Source organism: Pristis pectinata, chromosome 31, assembly GCF_009764475.1.
Source record: "Pristis pectinata isolate sPriPec2 chromosome 31, sPriPec2.1.pri, whole genome shotgun sequence".
Taxonomy (NCBI): domain Eukaryota; kingdom Metazoa; phylum Chordata; class Chondrichthyes; order Rhinopristiformes; family Pristidae; genus Pristis; species Pristis pectinata.
In genome coordinates this window covers 1,105,652-1,130,592 of record NC_067435.1, presented here as the reverse complement: position 1 = coordinate 1,130,592, position 24,941 = coordinate 1,105,652, and the positions used below count along the sequence as shown (strand labels likewise).

General features: G+C 46.4%; 1 protein-coding gene across 2 annotated transcripts; it reads right to left on the bottom strand.

The window, feature by feature from the left end:
* Positions 1 to 730: 730 nt before the first annotated feature.
* Positions 731 to 24,561, bottom strand: LOC127584922 (glutaryl-CoA dehydrogenase, mitochondrial-like). 2 transcript variants are annotated; one of them, XM_052041939.1, is made up of 11 exons: positions 23,633 to 24,561; positions 16,846 to 16,884; positions 16,437 to 16,580; positions 15,171 to 15,233; positions 14,798 to 14,968; positions 14,570 to 14,699; positions 12,468 to 12,684; positions 10,790 to 10,893; positions 8,894 to 9,019; positions 8,637 to 8,797; positions 731 to 2,994 (listed from the first exon to the last, which is right to left on the bottom strand). In XM_052041939.1, exons 1-11 carry the CDS (start codon positions 23,730 to 23,732, stop codon positions 2,921 to 2,923), a joined length of 1,329 nt encoding a protein of 442 aa, XP_051897899.1. In that variant the 5' UTR covers positions 23,733 to 24,561; the 3' UTR covers positions 731 to 2,920. The 2 variants fall into 2 exon arrangements, with proteins under 2 accessions (XP_051897899.1, XP_051897898.1); XM_052041938.1 differs by having other exon boundaries at positions 16,437 to 16,583; positions 23,633 to 23,921.
* Between the last annotated feature and the right edge of the window lie 380 nt (positions 24,562 to 24,941).

The window sequence follows — 24,941 nt, the reverse complement described above, 5'->3', positions numbered from 1 at the left end:
TTCAATCCTGTGGAGTTCAGATCTCTTGTCAGCTTTATCCATGACAGCAATCCCCAATCTTAAAATCACTGAAATATTACAGCATAGGAGGCCCCCATTTGGTTCATCAAGTCCATGCTGATTCAATACAAGAGCAGTTCAGCTGGTACCACTTTCCCATCCTCTTCCTTATGCCTTGTGGGGTTTTTCTCCCCACCCCTCTTTCAAATAATTATTTTGAATGCCGCAATTAAATTTGTCATGGCAGGGTATTCCAGATTCTGAGTTGCTGCATAGAAAGGTCTGTCTTCATGTTACTTTTGGTTTTCGCAACAACCACTTTCATTTTGTCTTCTGATTGTTGACCCTTCCACCAATGGGAATAGTTTCACTCTGGACCTTCTATCAGATTAAATACCTCAGATTCCTTCCCACCCCAGATCCTCCAGTCAATCCATAAATTTCCTCATTTATACATTTGCCGTGCCCCACTCCCCAAACTCAGCCCACAGAAACAATATACACCCTGACCATACAGTCCAAAGGTCTACATGAATTTCTGACCCGTGCAACCAGCAGGCAAGACTCCTGATTGCAAAGGAAAAAGTCCCAGCCCCAGTTTATGAATTGAAGGCGAAATTGTGCAACGTGTTAATTTCAGGGCTGAAATGGTGGTGAATAGGGATGGGTGAGAAAAAGAGCAAGGAAGGTATGGTGGGGAAAAGCATTCAGTAGACCATTGGTAACTCAGTGAATGCAACATTTCTACAAAAGAGGATTTTATTAATTACTTCTGCAGATCAACAAAATCATGCTGAAATGTATTATGTGTACAAGATTTACAAAAGAACATTTTCTTCCAAATCACACACTGCATGTTATCCCCATTTTAGGCTTGTATTTTATAGCTTATAAAAACAAAGGTAGCTTTACAAGCAACATTTTGGAAGGAAGATGTAAGTAATTTTATGGGAAGTAACAGTAGCTCAAGCTCCGACATGCTGTGAGCCAGCCAGTGCACAGCTTTACATGTAGTCAGCACTTGTTATCCAAGAAAGGGAGTGGCTATTGGAGGCAAGCCATTTTTCCCCAGAAGGAAAAGGTTTAAGAACAAAAGAGACTGTGGAGCTTCTATACATCTGTGTGTGGAAACAGACCACAGAGAAATCTTAGGTAAGAGGGACTTTGCAGCAGGTTGGCAAGGATAAATTTAATTGGTTGGTGAATAACCACAGAGAAGTGTTTTCTTTACATTGTATAAAATTGTCAATGAACTTCAATTCTCAGATCTCTAAAAGGTAGGAGTCAGGTTAGGCAGTCACAGAGGCAACGTGTTCACAAAGCATTCCACATGCAGCTTTACTTTGATAAGCAAGGGGACTGCCGTAACCAAACGCCCATTGTCAGGTTTAGAAGTCTCCATGTCCAGCAACCATAAATCCACATGGGCAGTCTTTGTTTGTCTGACATGAATGTACATCTGTTGAGGGACTCCATTTAACAAAGATCCATAGAGACAGAGCTCAGTGATGTTCCTACTGTGCAAGGTATGATGGCTGGAGTTTCACCAGCTAAATGCTAGAACTTAATGCTAGAACTTCTTACCCAACAGTGCTGTGGGAGGACCTTCACCACATGGACTGTTGCAGTGTAAGGAGGTGGCTAGCTACTACATTCAAGGGCAGTTAGGGATAGATGACAAATTATGACCTTGCCAGCTACACATCCAAAATAAAAACCTGCCCTTCCCCATTCTAATATTGAATCAAGCTGGCTCAGCAAGATCTCCTGTCAATGTGATTACACACCAAATGATTCACATTTCAGAAATTTATCAGATGGAAATATGTAACTTTACTAAATCCCCTGTTAAGAGATTTGGGGGTGGAGGGAAGAGGAGAAATTAATGTAGTTCCCTCTTCTCCACCCACCCCAGTACTCTCCAAACCAATAAGGTTTACATTGGCAACCGTTTCCTGTAATCAGGGCCAGTAGTGTGTGACAACCTAGGTTTGTTACATGGGATGGCAGAATTCATTCTTTGAATTGGAAGATACGATCACTAATCTCTAGTTTTTAATGTGCAATCTAAGATCTGTTAACAAGTAATACAAGTGACACCTCCCCCATTATGTTATAAAGATGTGCATTGTTGTCAGAGGAACCAACATAATTTATAACTTGTGTTTGAGGGCAGCCAGGTGTCTATTTAAAAATGAAGGCACAGATGGAGGCATATAATGGGTATTTAAGCAGCCGGTTGATATAGTGTGAAGTCTTTCTCAGAAGAGTGAAAATTCACATTCTCTGGGAATATTTTAACTTTGGTGATCAAACTCATGACATCCTGCACAAACAAATTCAGGAGACTCAAGTGAGTTTAAAGAAGGGGTCAGGATTCAAGTAAATAACAAGGTATAACTTCCAAATTATTGGCTCAAAAGCAGTAAATTCAAATGCCTGCTACTTTTGTTGTTCACTTTGAAAGAGGAGGATATGGGGAAACACAGCGGAAGCAGTCCTGAAAAGCTCCAGTAAAAGAACCAACGCAGCTGTCAGATGGCTGCCTCTGTGATATTTCCATGCAGTAAATGTTGGATTTAAATTAAATGTCAAAAGAAACAGGGAGGAGATTAGACTTTTGTTTAAAAATCACAGCTAGTTATGAAGTGGAAAAGCACAATGGAAATGTTTTCAATAGTAACCTTCAAAAATAAACTGAATAAATATTTGAAGGAGAGACAATTATGAGGTAACGGCAAAGAGCATTAATTACCGAGCTCTTTCAAACAAGCTCCATGGGCTCAAGGTTCTATAGTAGTGTTTAGAAAGCTTACAGATGTCAGCACATGGACAACCCATCTTAACCAGTGATATGAATCTAGACAAACAATTGACAAGGTGCTGTTTTTCCATTAGTCACTTAGCTGAATAATTGGGATTATTTCTGTACTGTGAAAGACTGCAGGCCTGTGATCGCTTTTCCAAGAATCAGCGCGTGGATGTCATGAGTACCTGAGGAATGAAGCAGTGAAGCAGAAAATGTTAGCTCTAAGTAGAATACAGCCACATTGCTGTCCTGTGCTTTGCAAAAGGATTCTTTCCCCAACACTCACTGAATTTGCTGTCAGTCTACACTTCATGCTCCATCTTTGACTGTTAGTACGTAGAACATAGAACAGCACAGTACAGGCCCTTTGGCCCACGATGTTGTGCCAACCTATAAAAACCTTATCCCCATTCAATCTATTCCCCTCTCTCCTTCACCTCCCATTACCCTCTATTTTTCTTTCATCCATGTGCCTAAGAGTCTCTTAAATGACCCTATTGTATCGGCCCCTACCACCACCCCCAGCAGTGCGTTCCAGGCACCCACCACTCTGTGTGGAAAAAAAACTTACCCCCGACATCTCCCCTGAACTTTCCTCCATGCACCTTAAACGGATGACCTCTAGTATTGGCCATTACCTCCCTGGGGAAAGTCTGTCCACTGTCTATGCCTCTCATAATCTCACAGCTCTGTCAAAATGCTCCTCATCCTTCATCACTCCAAAGAGAAAAGACCCAACTTGCTCAACCTTTCCTCATAAAGGATGTTCCTTAATCCAGGCAGCATCCTGGTAAATCTCTTCTGCACCCTCTAAAGCTTCCACATCCTTCCTATAATGCGGCAACCAGAACTGAACACAATATTCCAAGTGTGGTCTAACCCAAGTCTTATAGAGCTGCAACATTACCTCGTGGCTCTTGAACGCAATCCCTCAGTAATAAGGCCAGCACACCATATGCCGTCTTAACCACCCTATCAACTTGTGTAGCAACTTTGAGGGATCTATGTACTTGGACCCAAAGATCTCTCTGTTCATTCATACTGCTAAGAATCCTGCCATTAACCTTGTACTCTGCCTTCAAGTTTGATCTTCCAAAGTGTATCACTTCACACTTCTCCAGATTGAACTCCATCTCCCACTTCTTAGCCCAGCTCTGCATCCTGTCTAAATCCCGTTGCAACCTATGACAACCTTCTGCACTATCTACTACACCACCAACCTTCGTGTCATTTGCAAAGTTACCAACCCACCCTTCCACTTCTTCATCCAAGTCATTTATATATTAAAAAAAAATTCACAAAGAGCAAGGGTCCCAGAACTGATCCCTGTGGAACACCACTGGTCACTGGCCACCAGCTCAAATACTCTCCTTCTACCACCACCCTCTGCCTTCTGTGGGCAAGCCAATTCTGAATCCACGCAGCCAATTCTCCATGGATCCTATACTTCATGACTTTCTGGATGAGCCTACCATGGGGAACCTTGTCAAATGCCTTGCTAAAATCCATGTACACCACATCCACCGCACTGCCTTCATCAATTTGTTTTGTCACTTCCTTGAAAAACTCTTAGGCTTATGAGGCATGACCTACCCTTCACAAAACCACATTGACTATAAGACGACACTTCTCCAAATGCTCATAATTCCTGTCCCTAAGAATCCTTTTCAATAGTTTGCCCACCACTGATGCAAGACCAACTGGTCGATAATTCCCAGGATTATCACTTTTACCTTTCTTGAACAATGGAACAACATTTGCCATCCTCGTTTGCCATCCTCCAATCCTCCGGTACCACTCCTGTGGCCAGGGAGGATGCAATCACTAGCACCCCAGCAATCTCTTCCCTCACTTCCTGTAGTAACCTGGGGTATATCCTAACTGACCCAAGGGACTTATCTATCCTACCCATAGTAGGGTACTATCCTTATCTGCAGTAGGGCCATTGATTGCACAATATCTTACGGGGAAAAATGCTGCACATTTCAAACTGTGCATAAGTAGATGCAAATAAAAACCCAACTAGTTGGTAAATAGTGAATGTGGATGCACAATGTCCACAAGCAGTGTCTATGGCACGTAGGTCTCTGGTACAACTCTCACAATCCATCAATCATTACTCTTCTCCCAACCAATTTGTTGTGATTATATCTAATTCAAAGTGCCTTTGAAACATTTGAAGGTGAAGTGACACTTAGAGTAATTTATCCTTTAAATCTTGGGCATTTCTGCTCAGAAAAGAGGTTAGATTCATGGAGTTATATTGATGGAAATAGGCCATTTGGCCCAACTTGTCCATGCTGACCAAGATGCCTATCTAAACAAATCCCATTTGCCTGTCCCCCTCCTCACCTGGTTCTACCTACCACCTGCCAGCTCCTGCCTCACCCCTCCTCCTCCTTTATACTGGCCATCTACCCTCTATGCTCTCAGTCCTGATGCAGGATCCCGACCTGAAACATTGACTATCCCTTCTCTTTCACCCATGCTGCTTGACCTGGTGAGTTCCTCCATCAGTTTGTTTTTTTGCCCCATTTGCCTGTGTTTAGCCCGTATCCTCTATCCCTCAGGTTCCTAAAAGATGTTCTTATAGGAGGTGCGAGAGAGAGAGAAGGTGAATCTGTATTACTTTAAACCGCAGGAACTGAGTACCACAGGTTCAAACTGGTAAATAGTGTATTTGGAAGTGATTAAAGAAAGCATGTTCTTCACATAAATGTTGATCAAAATACAGAATGCATTCCTAAACAGAACAGGAAAGGAGAAATTCCTAAACTACACTGCAGTGTTGGTGGCAGAGAACGTGTAGGGCCTTTCCAGGTGGCTGGATGATTCAAGCTGAGCAGAATGACCTTCCCCCTCCATTATTATTCCTTTACTCAATAAATCCAAACCCACGATGAGAGAGGCTAACCAAAATTTAATACTGAAAGCAGTGACTGCATATCTGCATCATTTATGGTATCATGTGAGATGCAGTCACACCTGCCACTGACCACTTTCACCACTAGACAAGATTTCACAAGCTCCTTATCCATTCCTGCAATAGAATTGAAAGCTTGAAAGTGAAATTTGAATCGTCAGTAGGCAAGTACTGGTAAATGGGATTAGTATAGATAGGTACTTGATGGTCAGCATAGAGCTGGTGGGCCAAAGGGCCTGTTTCTGTGCTGTATAACTCAAAATCAGCATGTCCAGACAACACAATAGGATATTCATTTGGAATATGATTCAGTGCAAGGTGAGTGACTGGTCCAACTATTTGCCCTTTTTGAGACAAGTGGTAATATTCCCAAAGGCAAACAATATCGTATACAAGCCCCGGGAAATGCGATGTGAGAGAAGGAAGGTAAAATTGCTGCTAGTGGTAGGGCCAGACAGATAAAATGTTGCTCAGTCTGTTAGCACTGTACACATAGATGAAGACATAGTGAAAACCTTGATGGGACTCTTCAAAATGACACCAGAAATTTTTCAGATTTACAAACTTGGCACAAACAAGCAGAGACCAGAGGTAATGGTCAGGTCAAAGACACAAAGATGCAGTTTTCAGACAAGGCATTGCAGGATTGCCTGGTGTGCTGACTGAAGGATTTACTAGTTAATTCAGTGGACCTAACATTCAAGGGATAATGCAAGATTTCCACCAGCAGAGAAGAGTGTCTGATAACATGAAGTATTTTCACTCAGGGTACAATTCGAAGGTGCCAGCAGAGAACAAGCCCACAGAGCCAGTAATGATGATATGATGCTACCGGTGCTCAGGAGTGCAAGTCTGCAATCAAAAAGAAGATAGTGGTCCCCATAAATCTCAGATGCAAGGGTGCAGGTTGATGGAATAGTCCTGCTGGGCAAGCTGTACATGTAGTCAGACAATAAGGAAGCAGAAGTTGGACCTTGATCAGGGAGAGTAAGGAGGACAGTACACTTGAGGCCACCCTGTTGATTGAGCACGAGCACCAACACAGAATTTCACAACAGACGGCCCAGAACATGGTACCTACCTGGGAGGAGGCAAGACAGTGAATTTAGTGAGACGTAGTGCAGAGGGAAGTGAGGGGAAAGATCTGATGACAGGAAATGGGAACACAATAGCTCCACACGTGGGTTCACAGCAAGTGGGTACAGGATGAACAAAAATGACACCTTCAGGGTCAACAAGCACACTGAAGTAATTCTTTGACCGTCAGACTGAGAGACAGACAAGGAGTGCAAAGTAGTAAGTTGGTTGGAGAATTGGACTTGGGTAGGTGTCCCAGAGGAGATGATGTTTTGAGAAAGTCTATTATGGGTAATCGGGTCAACCTGGGGAGACCTGATAGAAGATCATGAGAGGCATAGATAGAGTAGACAGCTGGTATCTGTTTCCCAGGGTTGAAATGTCTAATACTAGAGGGCATGCATTTAAGGTGAGAGGGGGCATTCAAAGGAGATGTGTGGGGCATTTGTTGTTGTTGTTGTGGATTTTTATTTGTACACACACACACAGTGGTGGGTGCCTGGAATGCACTGCCATGGGTGGTAGTGGTGGAGGCAAATCTGACAGGCATTTAAGAGGCTCTTATATAGGCACACAATGATGCAGAGGATGGAGGGATATGGACGTGTAGGCAGAAGGGACTAGTTTCATTAGATTGGCACAACATCGTGGGCCAGACAGGGCCTGTTCCTGTGCTGCACTGTTCTATTTTCCAGTTGATGGAATTTATAACAATTCACAAATCTCAAAAGGCAGCACAACTGTTCACAGAAGTTTTGGGAAAAACAGCTGTGTCATGCACAGGTTTAACACAAGGTACTGCAGTGACGTGATATCAATTGGATCCGACAAAGTCAATACCAATCAAAGATGAGACTACATGTTCTGGGGAAATGTTCAATGTCTATAAAACTCTTGCTATTTATAGATTGCTGTATGGATTGAAGCAAGTGCAGAGGTTGAGTTAGGTGCTGTGGGAGAGGATCAGGTTGCACAGTGGAGGCAGTTCCAGAGCTCTGAAGATCCCCTGAAGGATGTTACAACAAGCATGGAATTAGTGTCAGCCCCATCCAGCACAGAGTGCAACAGGACATGCAGGAAACCATCATGGCAAAGTGACAATCCAGAGAGGGACGGTCAGGTGAGGTGACCATGACTCCAGGGACGGCAGCAGGACAGATGAATGGTCCATTTAGGAAAACAGCTGCATCAGTAGAAGAAGCCACAATAAAGGTGAGAAGCAATTGGCTCAACACCAGCTATGCTGGTTCATCGGGTTTCATTCTTTCTCTCTTTCAATGCAGCAGTAAAAGTACAACCGAGTGTTCTGCTGGGGCATGCAAGAGAGAGGGTCTGGAGTCACATACAAGCCACGACATAGGAGTCTGCCATTCCGCCCATCGAGGCAATGCCAGTTCTCGGACAATTCCAATCAATCCCATATCCCCAATTACTTCCCTGTAGTCTATTCTCTCTCATGTGCTCACATCTCCCTGCCTGCCACCCACCTACCTACCTCCTGTAGGGGCAATTTATAGTAACCAGTTAAGCTCCCAGCATGTATTTGGGATGTGGGAGGAGATGGGAGCATGAGCGTGAAACCCATGTAATCACCCAAGAGCAGGCAAACTCCACACAGACAGCACTCAAGGTTGGGATCAAACCTGGGTACTGGAGCTCTGCAAAAGCAGTACTACCTGCTGCAGACTGCACCGCCCCTACTTATGGTCATTAGCCTTGAACTGTACCCCAGAATCAAATCTTTGTCATTTTGTATGAGGAGCAGCATTAGGGGGAAAACGGGGAGCTTTCGTGCACAAAACCTGCCTGGACATTGAGGTCCCTCACCTTCATACGTGTTCACAGCCTCCAGATTCATGACGTGCCGAATCACGTGGTACTCATCGGAAATTCCATTTCCGCCCAGTATGTCGCGAGCATGCCGAGCAATATCCAGAGCCTTCCCGCAGGAATTTCGTTTTAGCATCGAGATCATTTCAGGCGTGGCTCTAAGGGGAAAGGAGGAAATAACACGTCAACAGGTGAGTGAATGCACTCTGCTCTTGCTCAGTCTGATGGGGTTTGGAGCTGGAATTTGTACACACTTATCTTCATCCTTTAAATGGCCCAGCTGAACACAGGCTTGGAGTCCCAGCGTGATCTCCGTCAACATGTCTGCCAGTTTCTTCTGGATGAGCTGGTTACGAGCAAGAGGAACCCCAAACTGAATCCTGTAATGGTGAAAAAAAGCCCTGAAGAACATCACAGTAAGGGATAGCACAAATCCTCCTGCAGGCAGGTACTGGTAACTACTTTATGACAGTTGCTTATGGTCACCCTGTTATAGGGAAGACATCACTAGGCTGGAAAGAGTGCGGAGAAGATTTACGAGAATGTTGCCAGGACTTGACGGCCTGAGTTTTAGGGAGAGGTTGGGCAGGCTCGGACTTTATTCGTTGGAACGTAGGCAACTGAGGGGTGACCTTATGGAGGTGTATAAAATCATGAGGAGCATAGATAGGGTGAGTGCACTCAGTCTTTCCCCCCTAGAGACAGAACCAAAAACTAGAGGGCATAGGTTTAAGGTGAGAGGGGAAAGATTTAAAATGGACCCGAGGAGCAACTTCTTCATGCAGAGGGTGGTGAGTATATGGAACGAGCTGCCAGATAAAGTGGTTGAGGCACGTACAATAACATTTAAGAGACATTTGGATAGGTACATGGATAGGAAAGGTTTAGAGGGATATGGGCCAAACACAGGCAAATGGGACTGGCTTCAGTGGGCACCTGGGTCGGCATGGACAAGTTGGGCCGAAGGGCCTGTTTCTCTGCTGTAGTACTCTCTGACCCTGCTCTGTGACGGGTGGAAGGAAGGTACCTTCCCATCTATTTGTAGGACAATTTCTAATTACAATCATATCTTCCCAAAAGCTTCATTCGTGCTGTAGGTCAGAGAACACAGAACAGTACAGCACAGGAACAGGACCGTCGGCCCACAGTGTCTGTGCCGAGCAGGATGCCAAATTCAAGCATCAACTTCATGTTTAGGAGTGTGTGATGGGATCCCTAATCAACAACTTTGCATCCCTGTTCCCTGGATGTGGAATTGGAACTGGGGAATATTCCAAACAGGGACACTACATCAACTGAATGGAAAAATGCAGGAACATTAGAAGTACATAAAAATACAAGAAACAAGCAGGAGTGGGCCACGCCAGCCCCAGGTACCTTCTCCGCTTCCATTTCCCTGCCCGATCCCCATATTCTCCGAATCCCTTGGTGTCCAGATTAAAAACACAATAACTCTGGATAAAGCGTGGATCTCTCCATACATCAGCCAGCCCACTGACACACATTTGCCAATGTGGATAATGGGCAAAATGGCCATCAACTACAACAAACCACTAGAAGGTTTTTGAGAGCAGGCTGTTACAGCATTTGGTTTTGCCAAGTCTCTGTCCCACAGGGAGACAGAGCCAGATGACACCCATCCATACTTCACAAATAGCTCGCTGCAGAGAGAGGCACCAGGCTGACAAGGCTCGCACAAAGAAATAAGTAGCAGAGGCCTTGCACTGGGAAGGGCCCAGGTTTGACCCAAGTTTCTCAGCAACAGACGGACTCAACGAGGGGAGAATGAATTTCCAGGCCCACTGACTGATAATATAGATGCTGCTTTTGGGCAGGCTCAGGATCGGTGATGAATGGTAGTGAAATAGACTGCTGTGTATCACCGTGAAAATCTCACAAAGCACCAGAGGGGGGCCAAGGGCAAGGGAATGTGGAGGAGCCAACATCAAGAGTGGGTGTATTGCCCCACTGTTAGACCTTGGGCACAACCACCTAAAGCAAAAGCAAGACCAAGGGTGCCCAGAGCAGCTTCCATCTCTTCCTTTCAAGCACTTGCTGCAAATGGAAGGTGGAATTTAACAGAGATATTCTGGTTCAAGTCCCTGCAATGTTCAATAGTCACATTCCCCCAGCCTTCCCTTCCGATTTACCTGTCCAAGGCATACTGCCGAGCAGTTTCCAGACAGAACTCTGCAGCTCCCAGGGCACCCCAGGCAATTCCATACCGTGCATTGTTCAGGCACCCAAAGGGACCCTGGAAGAGTAAAAGAGAAGCAAAACCTTTACAAAATTCACAGTCCAGAGCTCAGATGTATCCTGGGCTTGTCCACTTGCACATTGGTCCGAGGTTCAATACTAGTGGAGTTTGAATAGAAAGAGAAAAGCACAGGTCACTGGTGCACATTCTGCAACAATAATTTCAGGAACATTTAAAGCAAAGAAAGCACAATGTTGTATTTCCAGAGCACCTTTCATGACTTCAGAGCATGAAGCTTTCATCAAAGGCGTACTGAGATTTGGTTAGTGTTGGATTGTACAAATTGTAGCAACCAATTTGTACACGACAACAGTCGGATAAGATCAAATTATCTCCTTCAAAATGTCCTTGAGCTATTGATATAGCCAGAACACCAACGACAACAGCAAGGTAGATCTGACAGGTTAACTCTGTCTCTCCCTCCACAGACACTGCCTGACCTGCTGAGTATTTCCAGCATTTTCTGTTTTTATTTCAGATTTCCAGCATCTGCAGTCCTTTGTTTCTCCAGTATATCTGCACCTTTATGCCCAACTCCGAGGGGAGACAGGACCCAAGTGCAACACAAAGCACCTCCCATGGGCTAATGGTGGGATAGACGACTTTGAATCCACAATTGTCCTCTTAACACAATGTCCCAAGAGGATGCCTGTTGATCCACACCAGATAAGGCTACTGCGATCAGATCCCCAAGGAAAGTCACCAGATGAATGATCTGCCTCCCAGGTTTGTTTCAGCTCATTGACTGAGGAATACGACATTCCATTGTTTGGGCTCTTACAACAATAATGTGAAGGGACTCCACTGGAACTGTGAATATTTTCAGCGAGCACTTTAACGTTGAAATATCCTGCATGTGTAGGCGAAGCCAATGTACCTGACAGCAAAACACAGAACCTGTGGATGAGTTGAGCTGAAGGGCCTGTTTCCGTGCTGTACAGCTCTATGATTCATGGAAACTGGGTGGATTCCAGCTGCCAAGGGACCCCACACAAGAGTGCAGATAATATTTTAAACACAAATTATAGCATCTGACATTGAACACAAACTTCTGGGTTTTTCCCACAATTCCAACATGAATGTGGCCTGATTTCCTTACTTCTATGACACAGGAGGCCACTCGGTCTATCATTTCCATGCTGGCTCCCAAGAGAGCAGTCCCCTCAGTCCCATCCGCCCTCGTTTCCCTGTACCCCTGCAACTTATTTTCTCTCACATGCCCATCATCCCCTTCAATTCTTTTGTCACTAAAGGGTCATTTACAGCAGTCAGTTCACCAAAGAGCAGGTTCAAGGATGTGGGAGGAACATCTAGGAGAACCCACGCAGTCACAGGGAGAACATGCAAACTCCACACAGACGTCACCTGAGGTCAGGATTGAACCTGGGTCTCTGGAGCCGTGAGGCAGCAGTGCTAACTGCCACTCAGCTACTGAATTTACATGGTTTTAGTCAGTAGAGAGATACCACTCCCCAACCCCACCATCCAAGGCCATCAGATTATTCTTTGGTACTCACTGGGGCTCATGCCCATCGCCGTAAACATCTCACTGCTCTTGTGAAATAACTCACCCTGAGTCCCACCACATTGGGCAGCAGGTTTTCTGCAGGGACTTCAACATCCTCCATCAGAATCATCCCAGTGGACGAGGCCCGCAGTGAAAACTTGCCCTCGATTTTGGGTGTGGTCAGACCCTTCGTGCCCTTCTCCAGCAGGAAACCTCGTACCTTCCCATCGTCGCACTTGGCCCAGACCACACAGATGTCAGCCATCGGTGAGTTGGTAATCCTGCCAGGGCAAACAGGCTCATTTTATTCAGGTGAAAATAAACTTCACAAGGTGACATTTTCAATCGGCCTGCTCCTTCCGTCCCCGGTCCCACAGAGGGTAAACGTAGCGCCCACCCCACACAGATCAAGGTTCAGTCTCACGCTGCGCTCGACTCTGCTGTAACTGCAGCAACAAACAATCTGCTGGAGGAACTCAGTGGGTCGAGCAGCATCTGCGGTGGTGGTGGGGTTGTGGAAGAGAGAATTGTCGATGTTTTGGGTTGAAACCCTGCATCAGGGCTGAATCCTTTACCGCCCCCCCCCCCAGGTGCTGCTCAACCCACTGAGTCCTCCAGCAGATTGTTTCTTGCTTCAGACTCCAGCATCCGCAGTCTCCTGTGTCTCCACTCTACCGGAACTGGATTGCTGCTCACATGCCTTGTGCACGTATCTCAGTACCACACTGCATCAGATTAACAAAAGATTTTGCATTTATAAAATCTATTTCTGTCCTTAGAACATCCCAAGAGCTTTAGGCCATTGAAATCCTTCTGAAGTGTGACCACTGCTGTGACGTTGGAATCCCAGAGCACAGCAAGGACCCAGTGTCAGCAACAATGACGATGACCGGTTTTAAAGGAGGGATCGACATTGGCTGAGACACTGGACAGAAATCCATGGGGTCACAGGGGTGATTAGGGATGAGCAGCAAGTACCAGCCTTGGCAGCAGTACTTATACTCCCAACAAATGGATCAGAGCGATTTCTCTTTCTTTTTACAAAACCTTTGTTTAACATTTCACCTGAAGGATCCGGGCTCTCTCTGGGCTCCACAGTGTCATTAACCCACCTGGCCTCTGGCCATGTTACTGATGGGAAAAGCAGCAGAGCTTTAACCTGGAAGTGAAACTCCCCAAAAAATTCTGATTTATAAACAAATAACTTCTTGTCACTATTGTTCTGAGTGTTACACTAATTCCAGGAACTGCTATATATGGATTCCAGTTGTCTCCACATTGACTGATTTTCGGCCAGGCCTTTGAGAGGCTGGACAATAATTTACTGACTTCACAGGGTGAGGCATCGCTGGCAAGGCCCTCGGTGCCCTCGAGATGGCGGGGAACCATCTTCCTGAACTGTTACACCTCTTCTGGTGGTGGTGTTAGACCACGAGAAATAGCAGGCGTGTCCCCTACAGAACCCTGGAACCTGCTCCACTATTTTGCGAAGTCATGTCCCATCAGAATATTCCCCACTGAGCTCAAATAACTGCCGGTGCTGGATATCGGAAATAACAACAGGGAGTGCTGGAAATACTCGGCATTTAACCGTCCTTCATCCCGGTGCCGCTCTGACAACACCTTCTGCGCCCTCTCTAGGATTTGATCTACGTCCTGAACTGTGCAAAGGCAGAAACTATCTCAGTTCTCCAGTTTTATAACATCCTTGGTAGAGAGTTTCTTTGAAGACCCCCCTTTGTGCACTGCAGCCTCGGGAACAACAGAGAGAAGGCATCTACTGGTTGGTTGTGTTAAGTCTTGAAAGAACCAAAGCCATTTACACTGTGAAATGACACAGGCCAAGTCTCAATTTATCCAGAACAAAGGCTTCTAACGCTAGCAACGAGGAGGGAAGGACCTGGGATCGGGTGACAGAGTTGAGAGCGGTAGGGTTGGGGTGGGTCTTGGAAACAGAATTTAAATCATGACTGAAACCCAGGACACACGAGAACCTTGGACCAGCACTCCACGTAGGACCCCCAGTCTGGGACTCAGAAACTCATCACCTCACATCTCAGGAGGTATTCTGTATGAGTTGTGAACCCTTGCACTTTAGGTAATCAATGGTAAGTCTGTACACCCTCCACCCACCTCTGTATTAGTAATTGGTACAGCAGCACATACCAGGTCTTTGATCCGTTCAGGGTGTAGGTGTTGCTGCTGGGGTTGAACCTTGCCCTGGTTTCCATGCTCGAAGGATCACTTCCATGGTTTGGTTCCGTTAGACCAAAGCAACCGAGTAATTCCCCTTTGGCTACGAAGAAGCAAGGGCAGAAAAACAAGACAAGTGATTACATTAAGGCAGGTTAGAGCAGACCTGTGGGGTCGACAACACCAGGGACGGTGACTGACCGAGCTTTGGAAGGTAGAGTTGCTTCTGTGCTTCTGTGCCATAAGTGGCAATCGGATGCATGACGAGGGAGGACTGGACACTCATCACTGAGCGGTAGCTGCTGTCCACCCGCTCCACTTCCCGTGCAATCAGTCCGTAGGACACGTACGAGGTCCCTGCGCACCCGTAACCTGCAAACAAAATCTATTGTTAGACACCCGATTCCATTACTGAAGCGGTCAAGATCAGAGGTCAAACTGCCTTCAAACAATCATCTCACACTCCCTTGAGAAACAAGAAGCAGAAGTTGTCATCACAATTTGTTTAGTGGCTCAAGGTTTAGATCTTCTTTTGATCCCCAAAGGGAGAAAGCAGGATCTGAATGTGTGTTACCTTTAATTGTGGAGCCCAATACTCCCAACTCTCCCATCTCCTGTAGAATTTCACGGTGAAACACTGGGGGGAGGATAGAAAAAAGGAAACCGTTATATAGATATCGTCATAAAATAGGAAACTTGTTTGAATATGGACAATATAATTAAACAGAATGTTAGATTAACAACAGTTGGTTTTCACATTACTGTCTACAGCTCAATCTAACGTGCACAGGGTAGAGTAATGGTAGGTCACCTGAACATAAAATCCTCACTCTGGGCGAATTAGCTCCCATCATTAGAGCTTTAGTTGCATGTACAGTTCCCTGCAGCACCCAAACCAAACAGGACTCAACTATTCCTTCCAAACCTTTGGGCAAAATATTTAGCACCTCCCATTAAATCACAATCACTGCACTCACTGACTTACAGTCAGTTCGTTGTCTAGTAATGTCTAGACTTTAGTATTCTTATACTTGTACTCAATCCTTCCGTGCCTTTCCCCTCTCCACCTACTACATGGATCTGTTCCCCCAACCGCAACCTTGCTAATCCCTTCAAGCCACCACTAATGGTCACATCTTCAACTGCCTGAAGCTTTACACACCTCAGCCTCTCTACCTCTCTTCGAAGGTACTTCTCAACACCTGCCTCTGTGTATCCTTTGGCTTGAAGTTGTTTTTTTGCTAATATTATTTGTGATGCTTAAAGATGTTTCTCACTTTTAGCTTGTAGTTGACAATAGAACAGAGTTGCTTGAGTTTTGAGAATTGAATTGGGAGAAACACCATCGGGAGTATCTACAGGAGGTGCTGCCTCAAGAAGGCAACATTGAATATCTCCACCATCCGGGCCGTGCCATCTTCTCACAGCTCCCATCGAGCAGGAGGTACAGAAGCCTGAAGTCCCACACCACCAGGTACAGGAACAGCTACTTCCCTTCAACCAGTTCTTGAAGCAACCTGCACAACCCTGATCACTGCAGTTTAGCAACACTATGACCACTTTGATCACTTTGCCTCAAAATGGACTATTTTTTGTTCTAATTGTGTTCTTCCTTGTAAAAAAAAAGTGTTTAAATTGTGCTTTTTCTTGTGAATGCTGCTTATCTGATGCTGTGTGTTTGTAATGCTGCTGTAAGTAAGTTTTTCATTGTACCCGTGCATACATGTACTTATCCATATGACAGTAAACTCGACTTTGACATTGAGTTGGGTTCTGCCTGTAAAGAATACTTGGACGTACACAACACAAACTGAACTGTACCATGGCTCGGAGTTTGTACCTTCATTTCGGTTTGCCATGAGAATCCTGGGCATCAGCTTTGCCTGGCAATACGCACGAAAAGTGTCTCTGATCAGGATCTCCTCCTCTGTCAGCTGGCCCTCCAGGTTAAGGGCATCTCGCCAGTCAAACTGGACACCGGCCGCTGCTGGGGAAGGGAGACCAGTATAAAAGAACACAGCCAAACAAACCTCCTGACCCGAGAGCAACAGTAACACCAGGGTTCATACTCGGTTTTCCAGGCCTGATTAACTTCTGATCTGTGCCTTGTCTTAAATCTGTTAAATAATCGCTGAAATAAGTTTATTGGAATGACAATAGTCTCAAAACAGATCACAGACAAAATTAAATCACAAAGTTCGTGAAAGAATATCCTTGCAGTGTAATCAGATTTAAATCACATGACTTACACTTTGAGGTTTTCATCTCTTCAAATTTTTCATTTCTCTCTGTGGGAAGATGGTAAAAAGTCAGCTTAAATTTTCTGCATTTTAATATTTACTTCATGTCATAGGAATTCAATGCACATCAATTCTGCAGATGCCAGAAATACTCAGCAGGTCAGGTAGTATCTACAGAGAAACTTCATTGGCTTGAAATGTTAACTCTGTCAGAAGTGAGGAAAGTTACAGGCAGAACGAATGTTAAGTTGCAGAGAAAGGGGCAGGGGGGAATAAAAGGGAGTCTGAGAGTGTGGAGGGCAGGAGAGAATGGAGCCAGGTGTATCTGCTTGCTCATGACAACAAAATGGATGAAAGGGTAGTTGTTAATATTCCAGTGATTGAAAGGACTCCCCCACCACACTACCCAGTGTGAACACCATTTGATTTCCCAATAAAGCAGTATACAATTAGCATTAACCTGAGATCTCCCCAACTTAATCTGAAAAAAATGACTAAGTTGGTCTTAAACTTCCACAGGATGAAAAAGCATCAGCAGGTCTTCCTGGTTTAGGTGAAAACAGAAAGACAGTGCCTAATGGCGACGATGCAGTTCATAACTGAAAATCCCATTGGCTTTGACACTGGAGCCACAACCTTCCCTTTGTATCCAGTTATAGAAGAATGACTCAGTGAAGGGCCTGAACCTCAGAACACAGCAGCAGGCCAAGACCTCCATCTCTGACGTGCTGTTGCTCTCAGTCATGGAGTTTGAAAAGATCTCAGTGCCGATCTACAGTAACTTGAGATCTCCCCACTTTAATCCGAGAAAGATGACTTTTGTGTGGGAGTTTCTGCAGATTTAGGAAGTTCCTCAAACCTCCACAGTCCTTGAAGCTCAGACTGAGAGAAGAGAAAATGAAATTCCACTTCTTAAAAAAGTACCTTACCGATTTAACCTTTTACTTTAGTAATTAAAATTTAGGGGTCAGTAAAATTGAGAACCTTCTAATACCATATTCCTACATTATTTTGGGAGGTTTATCAATAGCTACTTGCTTCATAAATGAATCAGAAAGATCTAATCCTGCATGAACGGAGGGCTGTTTCGAGGAGTCTGTGGGAATTAACAACCTTCCCAGGTGCCAGCACGGGTGAACACGCAACCTCTGTGTCACACAGTGAAGTGACCGTGAAGGGCACAGATCAGCCATGATGATGAAATGGTGGGCAAGATGGGCCGAATGGTCCAGACCATCCTCAGCTTTCTGGGGGGTGCTGCAACTTTAAAACTTCCCACATCCAGCAAGAAGAATCTCTCCTTGCCAAGTCTAAATGGTCAGATTACTCATTTACAAAACAGATTTTGCTTTTCCACAAAGAAACACCCAAGTAGCAAAAGGCCAAATCAAAGCACCTCTCGTGTCTGGTCACGGTGCTCACCCATGATGGGAAACCGCTGAGCTACTGCAGTCTCACTTCACAGAAGCAGATCCTTTCGCTGGCTTGTCATACAGGAGCACTTCCTACTTCATCGCAATTCGAAGCTGTGAGAATTCAAAATGCTTCCTTGGTAGAGTAGTGGTTAGCATAAAACTATTACAGCGCCAGCGACCCTGGTTCAATTCCGGCCACTGTCCGTAAGGAGTTTGTACGTTCTCCCTGTGTCTGCATGGATTTCCTCTGGGTGATCCGGTTTCCTCCCACATTCCAAAGACGGACAGGTTAGGAAGTTGTGGGCATGCTATGTTGGCACCAGAAGCGTGGCAACACTTGCGGGCTGCCCCCAGGACACTCTACGCAAAAAGATGCATAGTCTTGCTAAAAGAGACAGGTTTTATGGAATTTCTTCCAGAGGAAGATGGATTTCAGGAAGAAATTCCAGAGCTTGGAACTTTGGAGGCTGAAGATGGAACAATTAAACACAAGGAAAGACAAGAGCCTAGAACAAGGAGTGGAGGTATCTCAGAGGGTTGAAGGGTTAGAAGAGGTCACAGTAGTAGGGAGGGGCAAGAACAAGGAAGTGTCTAAAAACAAGGATGACAGTTTTTAAAAAAGACTTTGGTTAACTGGAAGCACATTGTGATCAGTGAACTGGATGCTCAACACACAGACAGGAAGGTTTCCAATAACTTCATGTTTACAGATCTTGGAATGAAGGAGGCCAGACAGGAGTGCAGTGGGTTCATCAAATCCAGGGGTAACAAAGGACTTCAGCAGCAAATGTAGAGGCAGGACAGGGGCAGATGGTGCTCTGGAGATAGAAACATTCTAGTCATAGGGATGGTGTGGATGAGGTCCATAAAATCAACTTGGATTCAAATGTGACACTAAGATGGCTACTCAGTCTCTCCTCAGACAGTAAACCCGCCATCCCTGGAACCAGTCTGGTGAATCTTCACTGCACTCCCTTTGTGGCAAGTGTATCTCATAGGTAAGTGGACCACATTTGTGCCTAATGTTCCAGGCAAGGTCTCAACAAGGCCTAATATAATTGCAAAAGTACTCCTGTACTCAAATCCTCTAACGTACCATCTGTCACCCTAATTGCTTGCTACACCTACACATTAGCTTTCAGTGACTTGGATACAAGGACACCCAGGTCCCTTTGAATATCAACGTTACTCAATCTCTTAACAATTAAAAACTCTTCTCATTTTGCATGCTAAAGTGGACGGTTTCACATTTTTCTACATTATCCACATGCCATGTTCTTGCCCACCCACTTTGTCCATATTCCTTTGGCGTATCCTCACATCCTGCTCCCTACTCACAATCTCAATTTTTGTTTCCACAGCATACTTGGTAAAATGACATTTGGTTCCCTCAGTCAAGTTGTTGATGTAGACCTTGACCAAGGGTCCAAGCATTGATCCCCAAGGTACCGCACTGAACACTGCCCACCATTCTGACAAAGATCAGTTTATTCCCGCTCTTTGCTTTCTTGAGCAACAACTCTGTTAACCAATCTCTGTGGGACCTCACTGAAAGCCTCCTGAAACTCCAAACACACCATATTCACCGGTTTCCCCCTCATCTATTACACTAGTCACATCCTCATAGAACTCCATAGATTAGAGAGTTTCCTTTCATAAAACCATGCTGACTCTGTTCCATCCTAGACCCTTCCTTTTAAACAGTGGGGTCACATTTACTATCAGATTTGCACGGGAATCTGTAGAATTTCAGAGGGAGACAGCCAGAACATCCACTATTGCTACAGCCACCTCTTTCACAACTCTGTGACGTACATCATCAGGTCCTTGCGGTTCCTTCTCTCTGTCAGGCAGTCCATCGTAATGGAGGAAGACTTGCTGCCACTCTGGTTTCATGGATCCTTAAGTGGCTGATGTGGGAACAATAGACTCATCCACAGATAGGACAGGAGGGTAGTGCGCGAGGCTGCGCATCCTTCTGCCTCTCACACAGGCACAATGCATGGCCTCGAGATCCTCAAAACCATCCCAAAAGCTCCTTCTCCACTTTGGTGGTGGGCCAGGTTTTCATAAGGCATTGAGGGGTTGAATTGCTGAGATGCCAGACTAGATTCCTGCTGGTGACACAAGAGATTCTGCACGTGATGGAATCTGGAGCAACACACAAAATGCTGGAGGAAATCAGCAGGTCAGGCAGCATCTGTGGAGGGAAATGAACAGTCGACGTTTTGGGTCGAGACCCTTCTTCAGGACTGGAGGGGAAGAGGGCAGAAGGCAGAATTAAAGGGGGAGGGGGAGGGTAGGTGGGTGAGGGAGGGGGGAGATGCAAGAAGCTGGGAAGTGATAGGTAGAAGAGGCAAAGGGCTGAAGAAGGAGGAATCCGACAGGGAGAGGACAGTGGACCCTGGAATAAAGGGAAGGAGGTGGGGAGCCAGAGGGAGGTGATGGGCAGGTCTTGAGGGCAGGGAGGGGAAAGAGAAGGGGTGAGGGGGCCACAGGAATGAGGGAGAACAAAGGGGGGAATAAGAAGGGAAAACAGAGGCGTTGGGTTACTGGAAGTTGGAGAAATCGATGTTGAGGCCGTCAGCTTGGAGACTCCCCAAGGCAAACATGAGGTGTTGTTCCTCCAATCTGTGTCTGGCCTCAACGTGGCAGTAGAGGAGGCCATAGACGGATATGTCAGTGTGGGAGTGGGATGTGGAATCGAAGTGGGTGGCCATGGGGAGATCCTGGCTCTTGCATTGGACAGAGCAAATTGCTCAACAAAGTGGTCTCCCAATCAGCGTCGGGTCTCACTGATGTAGAGGAGGCTGCATCGGGAGCACCGGATGCAATAAATGACACCCTCGGACTCACTGGTGAAGCGCTGCCTCACCTGGAAGGACTGTCTGGGGCCCTGAATGGTGGTGGGGGAGGAGGTGTAGGGGCAGGGGAGGAGGTGTGGGGGGGGGTGGGTGATGTAAGTGGGGTGGGGGGTGGGTAGGTAAGTGACAGGAGGATGATGGGTGGGGAGGGATGAGTAGACAAGGGAGTCACAGAGATACCGATCCCTGTGGAAAGTTGGGGGGGGGGGGGGTTGAAAAGATGTGCCCAATGGTGGGCATCATCCCTCCCCCTGGTCCCCCACCTCCTTCCCTACTCCACGGTTTATTTCCCTCCATAGATGCTGGCCGACCTGCTGAGTTCCTCCAGCATTTTGTGCGCGTCATTCCTGATGGTGAAGCTCACTTCACGTGGACAGCGTTCCTCTTCTGGTGGCCCACCACCTTGTCTCCTGCCTGCTGTCTTCCTCAGTGCAGCAATGATGATGTCAAAGCATCCAAGTTCCTGAGCCGCGATAATAAACAGTGTTCAGGTCTGTCGCCGGGGCCTGGACATTCAGGACCCAGACTTCATGTTGTGCCATGGAAGTTGCTGCCCCTGGTTTTGTTACCTTGGGATGGCCATTGGAACCGGAGACAACACTCTGCTACATGGGTATTAATGCTTGCACATAAAGGTGTGCGCACGCGCGCACACACACACACACACACACAGTGCCACCTGGCACGTGCAGACACACACACGTTCACACAGAGACACACACACATAGTGTCACCCAGCACGCAGACACACACACAGGCACAAGAGCCTTTACTCACTGCCTCCTCCCCTCACTTCTCACCAACTTCCGGAACTATTTTTGCACTAATACTTATTTTCTTCAGTTTCAGAGTTATACAGCACAGAGACAGGCCCTTCGGCCCACCAGGTCTATGCTGACCATCATACCGATCTATACTAATCCTATTTACCAGTGCTTACCTACTATGCCCTGGTGATTCAACTTTCCCCTCAGAAGCTTTCAGTTCCATTGCAGTCACAAGAACAACTGCAGATGCTGGAAATCTGGAGCAACACAAGAATTGCTGGAGGAGCTCAGCGGGTCACTGAGTCCCAATGAAGGGTCTTGATCCAAAATGTCAACTGTTCATTTTCCTTCATAGATGATGCCTGACCCGCTGAGTTCCTCCAGCACTATGTGTGTTGTTCTATTGCAGTTCCTCTTTCTCATTGAGATTCTTGGTTCTCTGATATTTCTGGCAGATTACTTAAGTTTTCTCCTTTGAAAAAAGTCACAAAGTAGTGGTTTACCTCCTCTGCCATTCCTCATTCCCGGTATGTAGTCCCATGTCTGTCTGTAATGGACCCACGTTTGCCCTCGTGTCTTTTCCTTTTCTCAAGCTCTTATAGTCCGTCTTTGTTGCTGCTTTACTCGTACTTTACAATGTTCAAGTTTATTGTTGTCATGGGCACACACACCCGGGGTATAAATGCTGTGAAAGGTAGCTTTTTGCAGCGGCAGTACAGTGCATTACAGGATGACGAATATAGGTTAACATAAATTATACGTAACACACGTGCAAAACAAACAACAGAACAAAGATAACGACACTAGTGCAAGTTGAGAGAGAAAAAATATACAGTCCGAGGTAGTATTGGGGTTTTTCAGGTGGGTTCAAGATCCTGAGGGCAGTGGGGAAGAAGCTGTTGTTGAACCTTGAGGTGTGGGTCTTCAGGCTCCTGTACCTCCTGCCTGATGACAGCATCGAGAAGAGGGCATGGCCCGGATGGTGGGGGTCCTTGATGATGGATGTCACCTTCCTGAGACATCGCCTCTTGTAGATGTCCTTGACGGTGGGGAGAGCTGTACCCGTGGTGGAACTGGCTGATCCCACCACTCTCTGTAGCCTCTTGCGTTCCTGTGCAGTGAAGCTCCCACATCAGGGCGTGGTGCAAACTGTCAGAATTCTTTCCACTGTACATCTGTAGGAGTTTGTCAGAGGCTTCAATGACCTGTCAAATCGCCTTAAACTTCTCAGAAAGTAGAGATGCTGGCACACCAGCTTCATGGTTGCATCTATGGGCTGGGCCCAGATAGCTTCCCCAGGATTTGCTTTGCCTGTCTTGATCAATCTCCCAGTCTTCCTCTGCTGACTTCTGAGGAAAAGACACGAAGGCAACTCTTCCCAATCCTCAGGCCTACCACGATTTCTGGCAACTTTCTGAGCCTCATCTTTAACACTTCTTGAATTTCTCATGTGAGTCACAAATGGACCACTTTTCTTGTTGGATTTTTTTGCATCTCAGAGAAATATATTCTTTTCCTGCAAATTAAGCGTTATTTCTTTAGATGTTAGGCTTTGCTTGCCACTGCTATACTTTCTGATGCATTTTCCCATTTAACCACAGCTAACTCTCCTCTCGTCCCTTCACGTGTTGTTTACGTTTAAGACCCATATTTCGAACATAAACCTCCCCCTTCCCCATCCATGCCGAGAAAGTTACACAACTAACATTCCTGGACGCTGACACCTCACTATAAATAGACGTCCTCTCACCTCTCAGTGCCTTCGCCGTGCCCTGTGCCCGAAAGGAACCGACCGCTGCCGAGAACCTGGCGGTGGTCAGGAGCTTCCGAGTCGCTTTGATCAGGGCCATGGCAGATACCGGAGCGAGTCGGGTCCGAGCGGCGGATGGGGGAAGAGCGCTGGGCTGGTGCGTCTCGGCCGGAGGAGGAGACACCTGACGATTGTGTAACCAACACTCGGCGCGGCTACAAAGTGTCCGCCGCCCTGACGTCACAAAGGGTTGACTGGCAACCACTGTAGCCGATTGCTGTTGCGAACGTTCGAAGGTAACTCCCCGGAGCCAATCAGCGCCCTCCTTCTGTCCGCCCCGAGGCGGCGGGGTGAAGAAACGCCGCGTTCAATTGGTCGGCGTGGAAGGACGCGGTTCCCATTGATCAGTTTGTTGTTGGGTGAGGGGCGTTTGGTGCCTCACGGCTTGTTCACAATCGGTGGAGGGGAGCCAGCCGCGCCTTGGCAGGTTTACTTGGGGGAAAGGGCCGGTTGTTGTGGGCCAGCCGCGCCTTGGCAGGTTTACTTGGGGGAAAGGGCCAGTTGTTGTGGGCCAGCCGGCGTTTATCGTCCGGCCCTAATTATCCTGTTTGTTGAAGTCCGCACCCCTGGCAATATTTATAATTAACAACACATTGGCTTCTCATATAGAGAGGACACATCTCTGGGATGTTAACTGAGAATGCAACACAGTGAAGGGCAGGGAAAGAAAATTTAACAAGACTTTTGAAAGCAGGGAGGTAGGAAAACTTACTGGAGTATTCCAGTGAGGGATGAACAGCTGCCTAGCACCCGAAGGATTGAGGAGGTCGTGGACACAGCACGTGGTGAGTTCAGAGTGATTTGCTGGTGGATTGGACAGAGTGCAGGCACCCTCTGACACACAGACTCACCCTGCTGAGAACGGAAGAGTATCAAGGGCAGTGTGGCAGTGGCACTTCAGAGCACCTCCCCCCCGTGCCTGTGTCCTCGGGATGAGCACCCTCTAACTCCATTCCACGGCAACACCGTTATACGCTAACCAACAAGAAGTTGAAGGGCCAATGAGAAACAACAAGGTTTTGGGAGCAGAGAGTTTCCCTGATGAAGTTCTCAAACATGGCAGACAGGAGGTTGGTCATAAATTCACCACCTCACCTCCCAGGTCCCATATGCCGAAGGATCTCTGAGATGACATAATTGTGACCATCTTCAAGAAAAGAGACAAATCCAGTTGTATCTACAGAGGGGGCTCCCTGTGACCTGTCGCGCTGAGAGTCACATTCAGGTCCTCAATGCCTTCCCATTGCTG

What these genes read in the sequence shown, in the direction of transcription:
- LOC127584922 (XM_052041938.1), bottom strand. Translation starts at nt 23,732, where the DNA reads ATGGCCCTGATCAAAGCGACTCGGAAGCTCCTGACCACCGCCAGGTTC. An exon ending in AGAGATGAAAACCTCAAAGT is followed by an intron (nt 16,584 to 16,845) that starts GTAAGTCATGTG and finishes TCCCTTCCCCAG; the next exon opens with CAGCGGCCGGTGTCCAGTTT. An exon ending in CTGAACGGATCAAAGACCTG is followed by an intron (nt 12,685 to 14,569) that starts GTATGTGCTGCT and finishes TTGCCCTGGCAG; the next exon opens with GATTACCAACTCACCGATGG.